This window comes from Chelon labrosus, assembly GCF_963514085.1.
Source record: "Chelon labrosus genome assembly, chromosome: 2".
Lineage (NCBI taxonomy): Eukaryota > Metazoa > Chordata > Actinopteri > Mugiliformes > Mugilidae > Chelon > Chelon labrosus.
In genome coordinates this window covers 19003716-19025758 of record NC_140338.1, presented here as the reverse complement: position 1 = coordinate 19025758, position 22043 = coordinate 19003716, and the positions used below count along the sequence as shown (strand labels likewise).

General features: G+C 40.6%; 2 protein-coding genes across 2 annotated transcripts; one reads left to right on the top strand and one right to left on the bottom strand.

Annotated features, from left to right (window-relative positions):
- Positions 1-421: 421 nt before the first annotated feature.
- Positions 422-4937, bottom strand: rps6 (ribosomal protein S6). Its single transcript, XM_084564078.1, has 6 exons — positions 4860-4937; positions 4060-4191; positions 2953-3163; positions 2181-2327; positions 992-1149; positions 422-554 (listed from the first exon to the last, which is right to left on the bottom strand). The coding sequence occupies exons 1-6, from the start codon at positions 4863-4865 to the stop codon at positions 459-461; spliced, it is 750 nt and encodes a 249-aa protein (XP_084420204.1). The 5' UTR covers positions 4866-4937; the 3' UTR covers positions 422-458.
- A 912-nt stretch (positions 4938-5849) lies between these two features.
- Positions 5850-20567, top strand: acer2 (alkaline ceramidase 2). The gene is made up of 6 exons (XM_084558847.1): positions 5850-6349; positions 6669-6783; positions 9789-9930; positions 10541-10678; positions 18048-18185; positions 18390-20567. Exons 1-6 carry the CDS (start codon positions 6236-6238, stop codon positions 18574-18576), a joined length of 834 nt encoding a protein of 277 aa, XP_084414973.1. The 5' UTR covers positions 5850-6235; the 3' UTR covers positions 18577-20567.
- Positions 20568-22043: the final 1476 nt, after the last annotated feature.

The window sequence follows — 22043 nt, the reverse complement described above, 5'->3', positions numbered from 1 at the left end:
CTAGATGTCACTAAACTCTGCACACTGGACTGAATATATTTTATTCTTCTGGACAAACGAGTTAAATTTGGAAAAAATAATTGAAAAAAATCAATTTAAACAGGTTTACATTAGAGTTACTGTTCTTAGTTTTACACCAACTTTTAGGGTCTTGAATATTGTGTTGGGTTTTAAGCACCTGACATTGGACTATATACTGTGTATATATTTTTGTATTTTATTATCTATATTTATTTTATGCGTAACACCAAAGCAAATTCCTACTAGCATGTACAAACATGCTTGGCAATAAAGTATTTTCTGATTCTGATTAAATTCAACTGCAGCATTAAATGCAATGGGCTACCACGAGTTTTATGTTTGTTTAGACCGAACTACACCAGGGACATGTAACAGGGCATTGAAAATAAATGACAAAAAATTTTTCAGCAAAACATTTTTTATTTGAATTCTGGATTTCACTTTTGGCTGGACTCTGACTTGGATGTGGATGCCCTCAGAGAAGAAAGGCGACGCCTCTTTGCAATCTGTTCCTGGCGCTTCTCCTTGGCCTCCTGTTTAGAAGAAAAAAAAAAAAAACGTCAATCAAAACTGCTTCCACGTGTTGAAAACAGCAGCCCCACCAAAGCATGTGGGGGTCCCCTTTTACATAGTTTCTCCTCAAACCAATTTCACAGGATTTTGCAACTCAATTAGCTAGTGACGCACTTCTGATATTTCTCTAGAGCAATGCATTAAAACAGTTCCAATGTTACTTTGAGCATCAACTAAAATTTCCTGTCAAAAGTATCATATGGTTTACGTTGGCTTTAAGCTCAGACAAACTACACATGACACCCCACAATCTGTCCAGAGAAGATTCTTTGAACATTTAACACACATCTAAGGAAATGTTGAGCTCAGCTCCACCACTAAAAGCAATGTCACCGAGCCCTTTTTAATCAGTGGTTATGCACCGTTATGTGAGGAAGAGAAGCCAAAGTGAACAAACCTTCATCCTCTTAGCCAGCAGCTTGGCATACTCAGAGGCCTCCTCCTTGTTCTTCTGGGTGCGCTGTCTCTTGAGGGCAATGCGGCGGCGCTTGTGCTGCAGCACACGGGGCGTCACCAGTCTCTGGATCTTGGGAGCCTTAGTTCTGGGCTTCTTGCCTGTCGAGGTGAGCAGAGAGGGACAGTTAATATATTTATATAATAAATGACATGTGAGATTATAAGATTTAAGAGATCCTGCCGTTTCAATTCGTTTATTCAACAACAGCCAGTGGTGGCCAATTGTAAACACAGGCTGCACAATTATTCTGTTATAAACAATTTGCATGCGACTTGTTTAAATTGCCTCTCTTCTCTGCATTAATCAGCCACCACTGAAAACCACTCCTACAGTTTTTAGCATTTGCCAATAGTCAGCAGTGCTGAACAGTGAGAATTAGAATTACCTGCAGCTTCTAATGTTACTGAGACAAGTTAACCAGTGTTCCGAATCCAAACGCTTCAATCCGTTCAACCATGCCAAGTCCCAAAGGAAAATGTCTCCACTGATACTGCAGAAAGCGAGCTACTGTGTGTCACTGTAGCATGTACAGCATGGCATTTAAACACTATACAGGGACTGAATACTTTTAGGGTGTTGTTAGCTTGGGGATGCACATAACCCACGAGGAACAGGAGACAGCTGCACAATGTTGATGAAGCACAAATATGGATTGTACTGGTGATTTTGCAGGGTTAAAAAAAAAATTTAAATTAAGAGCCAACAACAATCTTAGAGGGAGAAACACCTACACTATCAAGAGGATCATTTCCAAATCCTCCAACTAGATACATGATTTTATCAGCCAAAACCACAAAGTTCTGTTGCTCCTCAGCTTCTGCCTGAACGTCTTACAATAAGTGTAGGTAGAGCCATCACACCTACAAGGAAAAGAGGAAAGAACTCCATTTTCTAATTAAATTATAGAAATTAATTTGACAGAGCCTAGTTTCCTAGAAACGCAAAAAAGGTTTTAATTATCTACACAACACTTTAATATTGTAAGATCTTAAACTCAGTTTGAGCTCATTGTTAAATCATCAGTAACACAGACATAGACAGTCATGTGGCTCATGATCAAGCTACAGTCAGTGATCCAATCAAGGTCTAAAGGGCCAAGTCGACAGTGACAATGCCGCTGTCGTCTCACCTTCTTTAGTCAGGGGTCTCCTCACAACATACTGCCTGACGTCATCCTCCTTAGCCAGGTTGAAGAGCTTGCGGATCTTGCTGGCCCTCTTGGGACCAAGACGGCGAGGGACGGTGCTGTCGGTCAGCCCGGGAATGTCCTTCTCACCTGAGAACATGAGTCAATAAATATCAGCTTTTAATTAATGCATTTCTTTTCTTTTGCCCACTGTACCAAAAACGTACTGAATGACTAAAAGTACAAACCAAACCATGAATTTTGAATACCATTACATCATAGTAAAATCAAAGTTAAGTCAAAATGCAGAGGGACAGAGTGTTTACTTCCCCACAGAAAAGGGACACATATCTGCAGCCCACAGCAGCACATAATGACCAGCCCTACCCTACCTCTATCACAACAGGAAAACTCACTTGTGTCAAAGAAATAAATCATTACTCCTAAAACGTATAGCCTGTGTTAAGTCTATTTAAGTGCATGTAATCATCTTAATAAAAGGTCGATATGAACACAATGGGAGAGCAATGCAGTTCAACCATCCACTGTTACTAGGCCTGGTTGCATCTGGTAGAGCAGCTCCACAGTTAATCTGGCAACACGCTGTCCCCCCTTAATGACTACAGACCAATCAGAAAGGGTCTACTGGTGTGCCATCCACATAACCTTCCAGCAAGTTTGCTGACATATGTATCCACTAAGAATTTCCAGTCTACTGGTTAATAGTTTGCATCAGTCAAAAAAAAAAAAAAAAAAAAAACGTTCAACAGGTTACCTTTCTTGACGATGACCAAGTTGAGAACGCTGAGGTTGGCATCAACGATGCAACCACGGACAGACTTGCGCTTGCGCTCGCCAGTCCTGCGGGGACGGTAGCAGGAGTGACCCTTGCTGAGGAGCAGGCGCACACGGCCGTGGGTCAGCACACCCTGCTTCATGGGGAAACCCTGCTTGTCATTGCCTCCGCTGATGCGCACTACATAACCCTGCAAAAGCAAAGGATAAAAAAAAAAAAAAAAAAGGTCAGCTCGCTTGCCAAAACAATAGGTATACTAGTGAAAACTATATCACAGTCCTGAACTAAATCTCAACTTTATGGCTGTTTCTGAAATTAAACGACTATTGAATTAAACCCAAAAGTATTTTGCCATCTAGCCTAGCTCACCGACTAAAACTGGGTTGTCGAAATAATAGGAACGTGTGTCGGTAGAACATCCAACATGAAAATGCAGGTGAATCATTAGTTTTCAATTACTTTAGATGAATGTTGACAACCACAACCTAAGACTTAGTGCAGGACTGATCTATTAAAAAGTATTAATGTCCCATAATGTATCTAAACAAACTGGATAGTTAGTGTTTCAAAGTAAATGAAATAGATGATGGTATACACAACATGTGTTCATCTTCAACTCAGTTTTTAAGAGCTCACGTGTCTGTGTATAGCCTACTATGCTTTAGTAAATGCTCCAGTCAAAGCAAGACACATCTTATATCGTATGTTTGGTTGCTCACACAAATCATTAAGACAAATTTCTGGTATACGTGAGCATACGTGGCATAACCGTTTGAGGCCTTCACCCAACCAAACTTTTTCCGAAACATTTCCTTCCACATCTACTACAAATTAACCTCTCAGCACTTATTAAGAACTGGGAGAGCAATGCTGTTGCAATCAGCCATAGGTATATGGTCTGGTTGCATCTGGTAAGCAGCTCTACTGTTCCTGTGGCAACACACTGTCCCCCCTTAATGACTACACAAGAAGTCAGAAAGGGTCTACTGGTGTGCCGTGCTGACGTTACAACAGGACATGTCAAAATACCAGTTACACCCCTGTTTAGGTGCAGGGGACATCGGGTCTAGAGGAGACAGAGCTTACCTTCCACTCATCTCCCAGAGGGTCAGCAGCCACCTCAGTGGCCATACGCTTCTCATAGAAGGTACGCAGCTTGCGCTCATCATCAACTTCAATCAGCTTCTGGCAGCCAGTAGCGGGGAATGAGATGTTCAGCTGCAGGGAGGGCAAATAATGGTGTTAGTAGATGCTGAGGCTGACACAGGTCACAACAGGTTAACTCGAGTCCTGGTGCAGGTAGATGTTAGCATGTAGCGAAACTTGTGTATTATTAAAGTCACTATCAACTATATCGTCCCAGAGTGTTATCCTAAGGCAAAATAATAAAGTCCCCAAAGACCTAGAGATATCTATTAGCCTATCTGAGCGGAGCTAAAGTTTCAATCAGATGGAGACACGGTGGCTACAAGGCCTGTTAGCTTGTATGCCGGCTCGGGGCTCAACTCCAGCTAATGTTAGCCGTGGACACCACTAGCAACAATATGAGTTTTACTTAGCTAATGCTATCAAACAGCAAATCAGCTTGTTGTACTCTTAGTTTAAAAAAAAAAAATAAAAGAAGTAAACGCTTTATATTGCATTTACCCAGGCTTGAACCCCGTGCACATTTCTCCCAAGTGTGCGGCCATGTTTCTACAGCTCACTTTCATACAAGCTCCTCGGCTAACTCTCATCACAATCAAAGCTCATCCCGAGACGCGAAGCCACCATTTCTACATTAAACTAGCACGCGTTAAAGTTCAAAATCACGACTTTAATAGTAGCGAAATATTTCACAGAGAATTGTAACATATGGATAAAGAAACTAAAGGGGAACATTGTACCTTCATTTTGCCAAACCGACCCTACAACGGTCCGCCACGGAAAAGAGACCGGATATCCGCCTCCTGCTCTCACATAGGCTTAGATGTTATCGCGAGAACTTGTTCACCGTAAATTTAAAGCATATTATAACTGTTTTAAGACCTGATATACTTATCTAACGGACTTACATTAATTGAATTCATACATTTATCAGTACTATTGTCTTATTAGTTAATTTATTGTATTATTATTATATATATATTTTTTTTAGAAAATCCACATTTTACTACAGATAACCACACACACAAAAAATATTTTTATAGTTTATATACAAATTTGTTTTTATGAGAAAAGGGAAGCTAAAGACTCAGTGTTTCCAGAAACTTAAAACATGATCTAACACATTACATTAATAATATTTACAGGCAATTCGTTAATGGATTGCTGAGTCACTGAGCATGCGTCAGCCAGAGGGAGCCAGAGAGGAGCTGACACTAGAATAAATCATCCTGTTTCGCTGAGTGTGAAAATTCTTTGAACCGAGGAAAAATATATTCAAATTGACTTATTTTAAAGTAAAGAAAGACTGTGAATATCACAGCTGTGGTGTAATAAATATTTAGCAGTTCCCTCAGTGCTGATGAGACGCTCATTAGACACAGCTGCAGGGAAGCAAATTTGAAGTAAAACCACAGAAGACGCAAATAAACCATTGAGTGGACACTTTTTAAATATCTTATATCACATTGTCCAGTTATTTTTTTTTTTATATATAAATAACTTTAACGTTGTTAAACCATGCTTGAACCATACAGTTGTATATTTTTAGCTGTCATGCGTTTTTTGTTGTGTACTGTAGCTTGTGAGTTGACAATTATTTTTGGAAACTATATAAAATAAAAATAAATTAAAGATAAATGAATGTAACAGTAAAACAAATCAAAAAAAGAAAACTAAACTAAATCTACTTTGACAACTGAGTTAGAAGTATAATGTATCAGGGGTTTTAATGTTATTTATCCTTTTTTAAACAAAAGAAACTGAAATAAAAAAGTTACTTCCGGGCTCACGTTCCACCGAAGACGGAAGTGGGCAGGAGAGAATCCTCTCGCAGCGCATGAACACTCTTTGGCAGTGGACAGAGCAGCTGTCAGTGGACTAGGCAGAGCTTCACGGCTAGAAAGAGGCTTTGTGGAAGGACAGGCTGAAAATGCAGCTCAGCGACGATTCCTGCACTATATCACAAACTCGGTGGCGCAATACGTGTCAGGTCTCAGTCTTTCAAATCTAGCGCGGAGCCAGCGAGCCGACGGATAGCGACTTTATCCGGTTGTTTTTGTTGTCTCGGAGTGCTGTCTGTGCGCTGCACTGTCCATCCGACGGGACTAGTCCAGACATGAGTAACGTTAATCTGATTTTTTGGGACCAGTTGCAGGCTGGCAGCTCCGAGGTGGACTGGTGCGAGGGCAATTACCTGATCTACCCCAGCATCGCTGAATTTTACAACACGGTCGGTGTGAATGGGTCGTGTGCTTGTTTTGCAGAATGCAATTTTGTTTACAGTTTGCGTTTTCTTGTATTGCACTTCTTTCTTATAGCCTCTTTTCTTTTCATCAGGTTAGCTACAGCTAGCTATGTGTTAACTTTGATCAGCATCATGATGTTTATTGTTATAGGTATAATTTTCCCTAATCTCCATTCCAGCTGTCACTATCAGCCACTGAGGCCTGAACACGCTGATCAACTTTTGCTGTCATTCTGCTGCATCGATCAGTTCAGATGTGATGGATTTTGTTTTGCTCATGGCTTTCCTTTGTTTATCATTTCAGATCAGCAACATTTTGTTTTTTGTTTTGCCCCCGATACTAATGTGCTTGTTCCGCCAATATGCAACACATTTCAACAGTGGGATTTACCTCATATGGATTCTGCTGGTTGTGGTTGGTAAGTTGGCTGCACGATGACCTCTTCACACTTCATGTCTCAAGCCATGTAACTTAGAGCAGGAACCCGTGAAGCGAAGGGTGTAAACCCTCACAGCGCCAGTTCTCGCTGCACACAGTTTTTTTCTTTTCTTTTCAATGCACTTGGTGGGTTAGGCTGTGGTGAGCATCTCGGAGAAGCAGGCACCATTTTTCTCTTGATTTATTCTGTCTCTTCATGTACTGCCAGTCTGAAGAGTCACGGCTCTGTGGGGGTCAGACCATCTGTTGCAGCTGCTGGTCTTTATGACTCGACGGCGTTGTGTTTGGGGTTAAAATGCAGTAGGCAATGTGTGAAGGGCGGAAAACAAGAAGTTAAGTTCTCATTAAAATACCATTTATCACGTTATCACTACGGCGGTGTGAAAAATAGCTGAGCATTGTGTGGCAGAACAGTTCTACTGGATCACATCAGATGATAATAAGTGGCCACTGAGTGGATACGCTCACTTGCCAGTTATTTTATAACGGTCCTAAATCTTATCTTGATGAAGGTTATGGTATTCGGAATATGTTTAAGATAACAGAGAGAGTGCGTGTTTTCATTGTTAACCCTGTGCTTTGTAGTGCCATTGAGTTGTGTTGTACAGACGCATGTTTCCATTGTTCTGACAACCCTATTTTTGTCAGTGGGCTAGGCTACATAACAGAAACACTTTAGTGTTTAATTAAATTTTTCTAACAGCACCAACAACTACATTCTCCAAATTGACCACACAGCTGATTTCAACACAAACTGAACCCTCTTACAGCCATGAAGGAGGATTTAGTGCGGGACGACTGTTATGTTAGAATTCCTCCCTTGTTCTCTAGTGTACCTAATGTTTTGGCAAGTGAGTGTATATAGTTACTCCATCAGTCAATTAAACAATTATTTCCACGACAGAAAATGAATGAACTAATTCGTTGTTCAAGATTGAATGCTGGGGAATTCCTCCAGCTTCTCATATGTGATTCTCATTTATCCTTAAACTAAATATTCGGGAGTTAGTCAGACAAAACAACTTTCATTTTTTTAGAGCAGTCATTTTACTGAGTAAAAAACTAAAGCCATGCTCAGGCCAATGGGTCTGAATGCTCAGCCTGAAACAGCGCTGTTAACATGCTGGGTTTCTCAGCTGTTGCCTCCATCCCGGCCCTTAGGTGTAGCTTTGGGTTATCATGCACCATTTAACCAAATCGTGAGAACATGCCTGTAGATTTTATTTGACTCCATCCAGGACTTAAATGGTGCAACTGTGTGTAAATGGCAGAGAGACAGCTGTGCCTTTTACCCTCTGTGCCTTTTACTCAGCAAAGATAACCTCTGTTCTCCAGGGAGGAGGGCCTTAGTGGAGGCCTGATAAAAAAATTAATAAAAAAAAAAGTGAGGAGCAGTTGGACAGGATTTGCATATATGACTGAACGGCAGCAACATGAACTGTGTGGGTCAGATGTGACACGCTGTAGGTCTGGTCTCCTGTTAAACATCTGCCTTGGGTAGTCATGATCAGCGGGGTTAAACGGCAGCCTTCATGTTTTGTTCGCTCTTCGGAGTCTATCTGACACCTACCATGTCTCGTCCCATAGCTCGAATGCCTGCGTCCGAAGCTCTGCATCCATTTTTAGGAATCTGGCGGCTGTTAGGACGTAGAAACGGTGCCGACAAGGGGTCACATGGTTTCATGCCTCTTCCTCTGTGTCTGCACTTGAGGTGATCTTTGACTCGAGTAGAAAAACAAGTGTACAGTACGAAAACAACATTCAGCTGCTTTTCTCCGGCCTCGGCCGCAGCTGTGTGTGGACACATGTACACACAGTGTTTCTGCGCGGATCTGCAAGATTGTTTTTGGTATCGGTTAATCTGATATCTGCTTTCTTCATTTATTGTTCTGTGAAATGTCTGTGAAAATCTGCAAAACTCATAAGTGACCTCTTTAAATTAGGCCTAAACTTTTTTATCATTGACTTACCAGTTAAATTCAGATGTCTTTTCACAACTGGTTATTGTCTGGCCCTATTTTGCTCAATTTAAAGCATCGATTCTTGATACTATCTGTGATTTGGACAAGCCGATCTATTTTGTTATAAATTCTGCTGGGACGGCCTGTCTTACACTGACACGTCGTCATGTTTTAGTAACTGACTGGGAGCAAAAGTCGTTCTTTGGATAAGAAGTCTGCTGAAATGTAGGAATCTGCCGCAGCGGCTGTTATGACAGCAGATTATGCCGATAAAACAGGGTCTGCCGGAGCGTGATAACAAAGGGGCACCGGGCTGATCTGTCCCCCCTCGCCGTCTTAAAAAACCTCACAGTGACGGTTTTTGCCGAGTAACTGTTTGTAGCCGAGGGTCGTACTTCAGAGTTTTCCTACAAGCAGATAACAGCTATGTTTACATTCAGCGTATCGTTGGCGTCTAACACTTCCTTCCTCATCAGACGGAAAAGTTGAAACCCCACACTCTTTGCATTTATAAGCTGGTGGACTTCTTCACCTTTGTTATTGTTGGTATATCACTGCATGTTTGCCTGGACTGTTTATCACACTATGGGAAACTAATTAATTTATAAAAGTAGTATAAAAGTAGCTCCTTTGCTCTTATAAAGTTCAACAACTCAACAGAATTAACGTGGTATTAAGCTGCTTTTGTTTCTGGTTTCATTGTAGATACATTTGCAGACTATGGTTAGCTTTTATGTAAAACATTTTTTTTTTAACTTCCCTTAAGTTTGTAAAGATAGACAGATACTTTATTTATCCCGTGGGAAATTCCCCGTGATAAATGGGAAGAATTCACAGTAGAAATTTTAGCTCCTCACTCGATCCATCCAGCCCTGACAGCGATAGATCTCTTTGACATTTCGACTTGGCCCTTTGTCATCTATCTAACCTTTTCAACACATACACGGCACAGCTTCAGTCTATTTTCACACAAAGTCTCTGTGCTTCTTTATCTCTTTCTTTTCTTTTTTCTTTTCTCTCCCAGGTATAGGCTCAACTTATTTTCACGCCACCCTCAGCTTCCTCGGACAAATGCTGGACGAGTTGGCAATATTGTGGGTGCTCATGTGTGCCATTGCCATGTGGTTTCCCAAGAGATACTTACCCAGGATGTTCAGGAGGGACCGGTATGTTGATTAGGATGATTTTTCTTTTTCTTTTAATCTCTAAATAGCCACCACCAGGAGCTTAAAACTGGCATGTGGGGTTCAAATCCTGTTTGCTATATTTACACTTAGAGGAAGGAACTTGTTTTTTATCTTAGTCTTTGACTGGACTGAAACTCAGCTGATGGTTTTATGCTATAGGGAAAGATATTAGATTGGTCACATTTCCACATCAAATTAACTTCACAACAACACAAGCATCACATCTCCTCAATATTAGTCTATCAGGTTGATCTGTTGGAGTTCACTATTGGCCACTGTCTTGTCACGCCATGTGCTCACTGCCATGACTCTCCTGTTTAATAATAGGACTGTCTGAGATAGCTGACTCCAGTAAAAGTGGAGTCACATGTCTTTTACTTCTCTTTCCATTGTCGCAGAGCCCTAATGGCTGCTCTCCCACTTCAAGTTGTCACTTAATATTTTCCCTAGCCCTTTCTTATCTGTAGCTGAGCCGAGTGCTTGTTTATTAAATATGTTAAAGTGCTTTCTGAGAGGAGACGTCCAAACACTCTTTCACAATTGCGGTTTTTAACTTACAAGTACAAACTTGTTTTGCTTCTCCATGTAGGTCAAGGTTCAAAGTGGTCATAGGCATCTTGTCGGGAATCACCACTGGGCTGGCCTTTGTTAAGCCTGTCGTCAACTCCCTGTCTCTCATGACTCTGGGCATCCCCTGCACTGTACTGCTCATCACTGAGCTGAAAAGGTTAGTGGAACCAGAAGAGATGAATGTGAACGGGTTAATTTCCAGTGTCTGATCTGGGAGTATCATTCTATATAACACTGTGGCAGTGTTAGCATGGACTGTTCATAAAAGGCCCTGTTCAGATCTTGCATTAATATCCGACCTGGCTAATCCAATTGCAAGTGGCCGGCATTAGGTACGTGTGTTCACAACTGGCATTAAAATGCGTCTCCACATACGTCTCCAGATCCAATCTCAGTTTTGCATTCTGTATGTGAATAAACACAGATATGTCTGTGAAGGTTCTCAGTCATCCAGGTCATGGTATATCCAAAAAAGGTTCAAAAAAGGACTTGTAGAGTTTTTTTGAGAAGATGTTTCACCACTCATCCGAGTTGCTTCTTCAGTTCTAGGGGACTGGTGGGAAGGTTCAAATAGGAACTCCTACTGAAACTTTCCATTAACAGTTGGGTACTTACCTGTCATTTGGGGGGGGGGGGGGGGGGCTGTTTATGTCCTCGTTCTCTTCCCTATGTTTCTGGTTGTTAACACAACAAGCAAGTTTCAGTAAGAGTTCCTGTTTTAACCACAAACTTCCCACCAGTTCCCTGGAACTGAAGAAGTTACTCGGATGAGTGGCGAAACATCTTCTCAAAAAAACTCTACAAGTCCAGTTGCCTTTTTTGAACCTTTTTTTTTGGATAATAAACACAGACATCATCTGGGGCAAAGTAGAATGTTGCATCAGCTGCTGTCACTAATGGATCTCTAATGTTGTTTTTTGTGTGTGCGTCATGACTTTTGCATACTTGTTATTTTTTATTGATCTCCACCCTGATGTTAGTTAGACCTGCACTAAACTCTTATTATGGTTCCACCATGGAAGTTTCCAAACACACCTTAATGTCTGCTAGTAAATACATACACTTAACTCCACCTGGCTCCTTATACATCAGCATGATTGCATCAATAATTAACCACATGCCGGTATGTTTATTAGTGACAGAATTACACACAGTGTACTCATATTAATTAGATTTATTTATTATATAGTTAGTTAACAGCTACAAAGACAGAATATTTTAAAAAGACTCTCATACTAACTAACAGACACCATTTAAGGTGCTTTTTCCTTTTTAGGTGATCATTTATAATAATGGCTCGGAGTAGTTGGTCTTTGGTGCGATTCATTGTGTGTTCACACTACCAAAAGAATGGGGACAAAACCCAGACCACCTCCAAATATGGTCAGAGATCAGATTTCTCAAATGTGACCTCAGTGCGTCCTGGGTGTCTTCATTCCTGAACTTTGCCCTTCACTTGTGACTGGATTTACCAGGACGGATGTTAATGCAAGGTCGAGAAAAATCCTAGACCCTAGGAATTCTGAAAAATGGTTTTCAAGCTCAGTGTGATCCAGCTCATCATGCTCTGACCTGTCACCATCTCGGCAGTGCCTGACGCTCAGCAATGAAGGTGACACTTAGTCACTGCTCAGATGGGAGGGGATGCCCAGTCAGGCACTTAGCGACTTGTGTCAGCACCCACCTGTCGCTCAAAGCGGCTACACCCTTAATTGTGCATAACTTTAAGCCTTATTACAATTATAACAGGTGTCACGAATGGGAAGACTATAAATATGTTACCATTGGCTATAAAGTTAGATGTTTTAAGATGGAGGCCAGCCTCAAGTGGCCATCCAAAGGAAATGCAGTCTTTGGCACTTCTGCGTTATTTTTCAGACAGGTGTTTTCTCCCTCACCGATTCGTTCTCTAAGGCGCTCCTGTCGAATTAACTTTGAATTGTTGACAAAAGAAAAAGCCATTTCTCAGTATGACTAACTTGTCCTTTCCATTTTTGACCTGTTTTGTTTTTGTGTGGTGGTGTTACTTGGCATCTGTCTTGCATCGCTTTCTTCCAGAGTGACTCATACTGTGACTGTGACTGGATCAGGCCCATTTAGTGTGGGCTGTTCATTTGATTGTTGCAGATAAAGCAGCAAACCCTTTTTAAAGCCTTTTAAATCTGTTCTGGAAAAAAACGTCAACAAGTTGATGATAGGCGAAAAAACGTTTGGTAATGTGAAGTGAACGGGCACTGAATTGATAACAACTTTTAAGGCGACAATCAATGGGAGTGACTGATACACTTGACTGACCCTATGACACAAACACTTCCCACACGGAGAAACCGAGTTTAGTTCCTAGCATCAAATTCACCATATTGGCAGTGGGTTTGCTGCGGCGTTGATGGTAATTTCTTTTCAAATAGAGACGACAAAAAAACACTGTTCTGTTCTGCTTGTTTCTCTAAGAAACATTTGAAGTGGGAAGTAAGTTTATGTGGATGGGGCTTTAATATGATGTGCAGATAAGTCGCTAGCAAATACTAAAAACAATCACAACAATGTGTGTAATGCAGTGAACTTCAATGTTCTACTAATTGATTCATTATTAAGTCTGCAAACCAGCACGCCCTTCACAACTTAGTGGAGCCGAAGGTGCTATCTTCACACTTGGCACTTTTATTAGTTTTACTAGGAAAGTGAGGGATATGATTTATTGATCATCAGAATAGAAACTGATTATGACAATCAAGTCTTTGACCAATGGACTAACCATTCGACCAACTCTGCTTCCGATGTCTTCTTTGCTGATGACTCGCCGGTTGCCGGTGTCAGGCAGTGGATGAGCGTCACAGTCGGCCTACCATGGCGGTTGTTATTTGAGGCCGGTTCTGTGTCTCTTGGCATTTAGCTTTGCCAGTCAGCTACACAGTCAGTTAGTGTAGTTAGTAGCTGTAAATGTACATTGCAGAGACTAAATTCAATATAAGACTGCTGTCAGTTTCAGATTATTGTTATGAAAATCTTGCACCTCGGCTAAAGCTTATAATAAAAGTGAAAATGTAAACCGACAGCAGATGATAGCGGTGGCCGTGTATGCTGTCATTAGCTGTGAAGTTTAACAAAAAAAAGTGAAACTGTGTTAAGATGTAATGTCTGTCATGTACAGTACATTAACACGACTCCCTCAACCTTTTGTACTTGCGCTGTCTGATGACATGTTGTCCATTCCAGGCTAATTACTGTGATGTGAAAAGAATGTTCCTGAAAACACACAACAAGCTTCCGTGCCCCTTTGTGTGCGTGCCTCTAATGCTTTCCTCAGTCACAGTAAAGTAGACGCATGTTCCGTAGTTTCCGTTTCCCACAACCTTTACTCACCACCCTCAGTCCTGAAAGTCGTCTATTGTTCAACCTGTTAGTAATTCCTGACATTGCTGCCAGTGCCAGTCACCTATTGAAGCCGGTTGTTGTTTTTTTTTGTTCTGTTGCGTTGCCCTGACGGATGGACTTCTGCCCTCAGACATGTTGTTGTTGTTTGCCTCATTTTTTTTTTTTGTTACAGTACGACTCTTGGCCCCCATTCAAGTCACTTCCATTAGAACAAAAAACAACATGCTCACTGTATCCGAAGTCCATTAAACCATCACAAAGGCTGGAATTGCTGGAAAAAAACATACCAGTCATAGTTATGCGATAATATCCGAGTTATTCATCAAAGAACAGTATGATAAAAACAAAGTGATGATGTCTGAAAAACTGACACTGCAGCAAGAATAGTGGATCGAATTCACACACTCGGTTAATACTTTCTTTTATTTAAATTACGCTGGTAACTGTTAGAGTCCTTGAGTAAAGTCACTGACATTATATTATTCTTTGCTGTTAAACACATTGAAACAGAAATTGCCACAAACTATAGTTAAATAAATTACAGCATGTAGAATGATAAGCATTCAAACACATATTAATACACAGTATACCTTTGTATATACATGAAATATACGGAGAACACAGTCGGAGAAAAACCATTGGTGTAATCTGTCCATGTTTTCATCATGTTTTGTCAGTGATGGTTTATCAAAACTAAAACCTAAAAAAAATGTTATATTTGGCAATCACTTCGAGTCTGCCATAACAACATTGTTCTCAGCAAGTTAATTTGTGAAGGCCACAGGAAGAAACTGTTGGTATGATCATCAAAACAGGGCGTTCTGGGACCACGGAGCCCGTTAAAAGGATAAAATGCCAAAACATAAAACCAACAGCCCAAAAGCAGTGTTATTTCTCAAGCTACTGTCATAAATAACAAGACAAGACCCACTGTATCTTCAGCTTTGTGTTTAATAAGTGTGCAGATTCGTATCACTGACACTATGGATCCTTTCTAGACACTCAAGTGAGGTTGGCGTCACAGCAGGACTCCACCCAGGACAGAAAGGTCTGCCTTCGCTTATCTATGGCTCCAACAGTTAACATTCTCGAACACCCTGTCTCCAAGGAGTAGTCCTGATCTCATATCACGTTTATTATCTTACACGCTTCTGTAATCTTGGAGTCGATAGTCACAGTGGGGATGATTTTGTTAGCATATGTTTGTTGGCAGGAAAAGGTGTTGGCTGAGTCAGGGAAGTATGTACATAAAGTCAGTTATGAGGCCAACTGGCTTAAAAGCTAATGCACAGCCCATGCAAATGGGATTGACCGAAACTCTTACATTGGACGCTACTGGCAACAATTTAATGCCCTATTTACCTCTGGGAAGACACATCATTGGTCATCTATTTTTGTACTTCCTGTTACTGATGAGCCGCTGTGACACCAATTTTTTTTTTCTGCTCACGCTCTGAACCCGTTATGTAAGACAGTTCAGCCCGTACTTCACTTAAAGCAAGCTCATGTTGATTTTAAATCAAGAAATTGCTTAACGTCTCTATTGAACACGAAAAGTTGAACTACAGACTCAGTTCAGTTTACTCAGTGGTTACTTGGCCTAGCGCGACCAGTATTGACAGTATGATGGCTCATGTTTGGCAGCTCACATTTCTGGGACGGCCCCTTGCTCTTTGCAGTTTGTGCTTTGGTTTATATTAGCCTCAGAATAGTGACCATTTCACTGAAAGTTGCCACCTGACTGCATTTCACCTCTGCCGTCCCTTTAGCTTCTTTAAATAGGATGCTAGGTATGTAGCAGCAGTTTGCTAACATGTTTGCAAAAGTTGTAGGGTGATAATTATACCCGAGTATAGCCAAGCGAATCGTTTAATGCAGGTTATTATCATCCTAAAATAGCTGCCTGTGGCTGCTGTGACTTAGATGTAGATGAAGTCTCCGTTACAGCTGTAACCCTCAGTAACCTTGTATATTACACTGTAGCGTGTGTGCAAGGATCTCACAAGACAAACGTATAGTAATAGAAAATATATAGTAGTCATGACATGCCATGCACACACAGGCCTGAATATAAGAAATGTTTACTCAACAATCAACAAATTGCAGTGTTAAAAGATTCCAGACCTATTTTCTGTGCTGGGCTGTTGTCAGTTTCTGCAGCAGGAACCTAAAAGTCACATTCATCTACTTCATGAAATCAGATTGACATCAATAAAGACAGGTGTCGATGTCATTCTGAGCTTCTTTAATCATTAATTTCAGATGCTCTTATTTGCAGTGCACAATACCTTCGAGTTTGATTATTTAAATTATATTATTTAAGTAATTCCTGCTCATCTCTTTAAGATAACAGAACATTATTGTGCTGAACATTTGGTCCAAACAGTGGAGATGTAGTCTTGACACAAAAACCTCCTCCATCCTCTGTCAGAAGAGGCACAGCCGACCAAAATAAACCCAAACATCTTGGTTTTCATCATCGGTGTAAATGCGTTCAGCTCCGTGACATGAATCCGCTCATGGATTTATAACATTCTCCTTCTATGTTCTCAGATCCTTCACATAGTTGAAGTTAGTTCTTCCCGTAGCCTCTGGAGCTTTGTGAGGCGTTCTTGTTTGCCTGGATCTCATTGTGTTGTAGAGCTTTCTGGAAAGAGCTTGTGTCATCCAAACATTCTTCTTGAGACGGTGGTAACTCAAATTAAAAGTAAAATGACTTCATCAAGTGCACTGACACAAGGGAAGGTGACGAACTGCCACGGTGAAGACACAGCTGCATCATCGGTGCAGTCCTGTCACAGTCAGGTTTTCCTGTCCCTGTCTTTGTTTGGACGCTGAGTGTTTGGCTCAGCTGACTGGTCCGTCTGAGGAGGACAAGACTAAGAATAGTTTATCATTGACGCTCTGGATTAGCACCTCTCTGTAGGTCAGCGGCGTGGCCACTAGGAGACTGTTCAGTAAAATCACTGGGGGAAGACAGTGATTTGTACGCTGCCAGAACTGAAAACAAAGCGCTGTATATGCTGGAAGAGAGCCCAAGCGATCTGGGATTACTGCAATACATCTCTGTGGGACAGTCAAGGTGCCTCGGGCAAGAAGGGGCCACTTCTGAGAGTCTTGAAATGTGAACATGAACATGTAGTTATAGTCATTTATTGTATTTATTATAGGCCACTCCATGGTGTTTTTGAATTTTGAATTTTGAATAGAGGACGTGTAATAGACCTTCAGGCTACCAACGTCTGTATTTTTATATTAACAATACATTAAATTACTGTGTGTAAGTGAAAGGTGTTGTGAGTGTCGGCAGCTGAAGAGCCAAATATAACCTAGCAGAGTTATTATTGGAAACCAAAAACAGGACAAAGGAGTTTGGATGTTTGTCTTCCGTTCATAAGGGGGAAGCACACATGACTCCAGATTAATGCTGATATCCAAAAGTGATCCAATCTCCACAGAAATCTGTGTTAAAATGTTCTGTTACAACAGAAATAAACATATTTACAACTTCTTTAGCTTGAAATTACACCAAGGCTTAAAGTTATGGGTAATAAAGGGTGTGGTTGTGTTGAGTCACAGGTGGGTGCGAATTAAAGATGAGGCGGACAGGTGACGTCTGTGGGTGACTTACCTCCTCACAGATTCCACCTTTTTCACCATTTCTGGGCGGTTAGGGAGACAGTGCCAAGATGGCAATGGTCCTCTCCACCTCCTTGAGCTTGAAAACAGCTGTTCAGAAATCCTATGGGTCATCCCACAGAGGGTTTTCCCATCTCGATGCACGGTCCGTGATGAAGAAGCAACTGTTTGTTAACAAATTTCTCACATCGGCTTAAAAAAAATCCTCAGGTTTCTTTCTGCTCTCCACAGAGTGGTTAAAACAGGTTTAATTAGCAGTTTGTTAAATTGATTTTTTCAGATCAAATGTTCTGAATAAATGCTCACCGGAGTGTTTCCCTTTGCCACTTAGCAACCGCAGATGGCAGAAATATGTTGAATGTGATTTGTTTGTATATGTGCAATGACTAAGCAAAAAAAATAAAAAATAGAAAAGGACAGGAGCGGCATACTCCAAGTCCCACGTATGGGCCTGTGTCTGTCTGTGTCTGTTTTTAGAGTCGCACAGTTTTCTCAGTCCTCTGTCGTTGCAGGTGTGAAAACCCACGTGTGTTCAAGCTGGGCCTGATCTCAGGGATCTGGTGGGCGCTGGCTCTGCTCTGCTGGATCAGTGACAGGATATTCTGTGAAATGTGGTCATCGGTCAACTTTCCCTACTTGCACTGTGCCTGGTGAGTTCAAGGCCAGCTCAGAAAACACAGCACTGAATGGGAGATTATTCATTAACAATGTATTTGATCTCGTGCCACTGTCTTGTCTTGTCTGTGTCCTGAAAATCATATTGTCTCAAAATGGGGGAGTAAATGTCTCCAGTAATTTAGAGACAAAAGTTTAGATCAAGGACAGTATGTCTCATTGTCCTTTTTCCCTAACAGGCACATCCTCATTTGTCTGGCCTCCTACTTGGGCTGTGTTTGCTTCGCCTACTTTGACGTTGCCACCGAGGCCCCGGAGCGAGGGCCCGTCATCATGTTCTGGCCCAACGAGAAATGGGCCTTCATCGGGGTGCCGTATGTCTCCCTGCTCTGCGTCCATAAGAAGTCTGCCATCAAGGTGACTTAAGGCGGGTCTGCTGCTCTGCCGTCTGGGCTCCAGCACTCCGACACCAGAAACCACCAGCACGTTTGTGAGTCGCGTCGCATCCACTGGTGCTCCTGTGACTCGAGGATGTACGCGATGCACATATTGGCCAGCCGCGAGGATTTTCCCTTTTCCCTTCCCCTTGGTCTGTCCTTTGCCACGCAGCAGTGTTTATGCAACCGTGGCGAAGAACAAAAGGTGTCACAAATTTGTCTGACACCTGATTACACTTAATATCGATAATATCAAAGCCAAGAAACCTTTACAGTGTACCAAATGTATCTCAGGCTTCGCATGACAGATCGCGTGATCTCGTACAAAGTGAAAGTATTATGCATTTGAGACTTCTTTAAAAAGAAGATTTTTGTACATTTTATGGGAAGACCTCGTTATAAAGCGTATTGTTGCCTTTCTGAGCATAAGTATAGCATCTCATAGGTGCAGTCAGGCCATGACGAAACCATGTTTAGAAACAATAACGCACTGGATTCGTTAACTGTGATCAATGCTTTAAAGGTTCTTTAGACGAAACCCAGTGTCACTACACTCAGTGGAGTAAACAAGCTGGTTCATAAAATGTTACCGAAGTGTTACGCAAAGGTAGTTCTTACAAAACCACGGTCAAGTTAGCAATAGGGTTAGGCTTCCGAAAGGAAAAGGAAACACATTGGGCTTCTTTGTTGTTATGGATGTGTTTTACTTTCAGCATGCTACTGTGATTGACCAGGTTAGTCTACGAGGAACGTGTTTAATATATTCCTGTTTATGTTTCGTTGACTAACGATGTAATACGTGGTTACTTTTCTACTAAAACAGAATCATTCATCTATTAGTGAATGAAACCAGGTACCTTTTAGATAGTGGCCAACACCCAAAGTAGACAAAAAAAAAAAGAAGAATGTGAAATGAAGAATGGTTAGCCTATGGCTAAGTGCACATAGCATTTCAAAACGTGATAATCACACTTATTTACTTTCTCTTCAGGGTTATTGTAGAGTATTTTAGACTTTGTGCCAATAAAAACTGTGCAAAAAGCCTTAATCAAACAAAATAATGGAATACAAAGACAAAGAAGAGAAGGTGCATAAGTTTGTGTTGTATACGCTTTACATTCTTAGTAACTGTTTGCTCCAGAAGATGGGGAAACAGTGAAGCAGTTGTATTAATTAGTAAGTGGATCTGATGTTGAGCTTATAGCAAGGAAGTAGTGGGATAAAACCATTAGATAGGATATTGAATAAAAGGGACATATTCTGGATGTTAACACTAACCCTATAAAACAAGACATGTTCTTGAAAAAGTTCTCAAGCTAATATTATTTTACTCCCGTCCTCCTGTCGAGGCTTCTGGGAACTCAATCTGCTAAAGTAACTCATGAAGGATCAAATGAAGGATCTCGATTTACAAAGAAAACAACTATTTTACTAAGATTCTGTATTTTGTTAAGCCGAAAACTGTTTCTATTTTTGTAAGTGAAGTGCAGCCAAATCTGATCGTGGAATGACTTTGATATGACATTAATACTACCTTGACTTAATTGCCAAACCTTTTTCTTTTTTTTTTATTTACATGTATGTTCAGGACAACCCATAAGGGAATTTAGACAATGTGAATAAATCTTAAGTATACTTCATACGCTTCAAATCATATTTGATTAACAGCCGATCCATGATGGTGGATGCAGAGAAAATAACTAGCGAAGGACGTCGATGAATCAGCATCAGATTAACTTGAGCGAACAGACCAGGCTGTTTAATACTGCCCTCTGCATCGTGATGTTTGTTTTGGCATGAGGTATGATCATGATTTACATGTACATAAATCTGTGTTTCTCTTTCTGCATTGACAATACAGAAAAACTGCACAGAAATATTTATTTTCATAAATTATCCTGTTTTTTTGTATGCTACTATTTGTAATAGATTAGAATATTAGTATTTTATTTTATGCAATAAACCAAGCCAATACTCATGTTCACTGTGTGTTGTGTTTTTTTTCGGGATAATTCACCAGGCATCTGAAATCACAGTGATGCAGCTGATGGGTTTTGTCACTAGAGGGCGAAGTTTGCCACATTTGTGCATGAATGAGAATCCATTCAAGAGTCATGACTGTCAGCATAATAAAAAGATAAAGCATAAAAAGATTCAATGAATTTACAGAACCGACAATGTCCTCCAGAGCACGATCACTGTCTCTAAGACCGTTTTTAAACAAATCTGGGTTTCCTCATACCTCATATGCATCATGAACGCTAGACAAACCTTATTTAGTTGCATTTATTTGAGTGTACAAGGAAAAAAATAAACACAATGTGTTGAACTGAATTACGCCAGCACAAAAAGAAATAAAATGAACCACTGTTGAGCATATTTCATTCACATGCCAGTTTATTAGGTACAGTAGTGAAAACAAATGTGTTCTAATATAACAGCCCTGAACTAAACCCTCCTTCATGACTGTTGTAGTGTTCAGTTTATGTTGAAACAGTGTAAGAAATGTGATAATTCAACTGTAGGATTACTTTGGAGGATGCGTGTTGTGTTGGTGTTAAACTGTAGCGAACTAAACACAAAAGTGTTCGTCTTATTTAGCCGAGTCCGGTGTGTTGAAATGAGGTTATCAAAATAATAGAAACATATGTCAGTACAATACTATTTAATAGTACTACAAACCAACTAAAAAAAAAAACAAAAAAACACCTGACCTTGACCTGGCCTCCAAATACACTAGAACCCAAACTGATCAAGTATCTGTGGGATGATCCACAGAGTCCCCTCCCCTCAACCCATAGGACCCAAAGGCCCCCACTAACAACATTATGTTGCCAGACACCACAGGACACCCTCAGAAGGCCCATGTCCATTCTCTGATGAGTCACAGCTGTTCTGGAGGCATAAGGGAGACCCACACAATATTAGGAAGGTGGTCATAATGTTACGCCTGATCGGTGTATGCACTGAACTGTACTGTAGCCCTGATCTAAAATAAATAAATAACAAATCAATACTGACAATACCGCGTGGAATAATCCTGGAGGCTAATGGATTAGATTCATTTATTTTCATGAAATATAATCTTATTAAATAACTGTGTTGGTTAATTTCTTTGTATAAAAGTACAAATTGGTAACATGGAGACAAAAAAGAATAATTAAAATAAAATAGAAAAGGTACATTTTCTAATGACTTAATGAGCTGCAATAAACTGTTTAGATTTAAGATAAAATACCAAAGTACCGTTACTGAGGCTGCCTATTTAGGCTAGATTGCTTTATAATTTTATATTAATAGGCTTTTTATTGTCCTGTTAATTGTTGATTATTTATTCCACATTAAACTAATGTTTTAAATATTGAACACTTTGGTTCTCCGTCGCCTAATGCACGCAACGGGGTTTAATCTGACAGACGTTTCCTCCATTAATTAGGAAGTGATTAATAAATTATA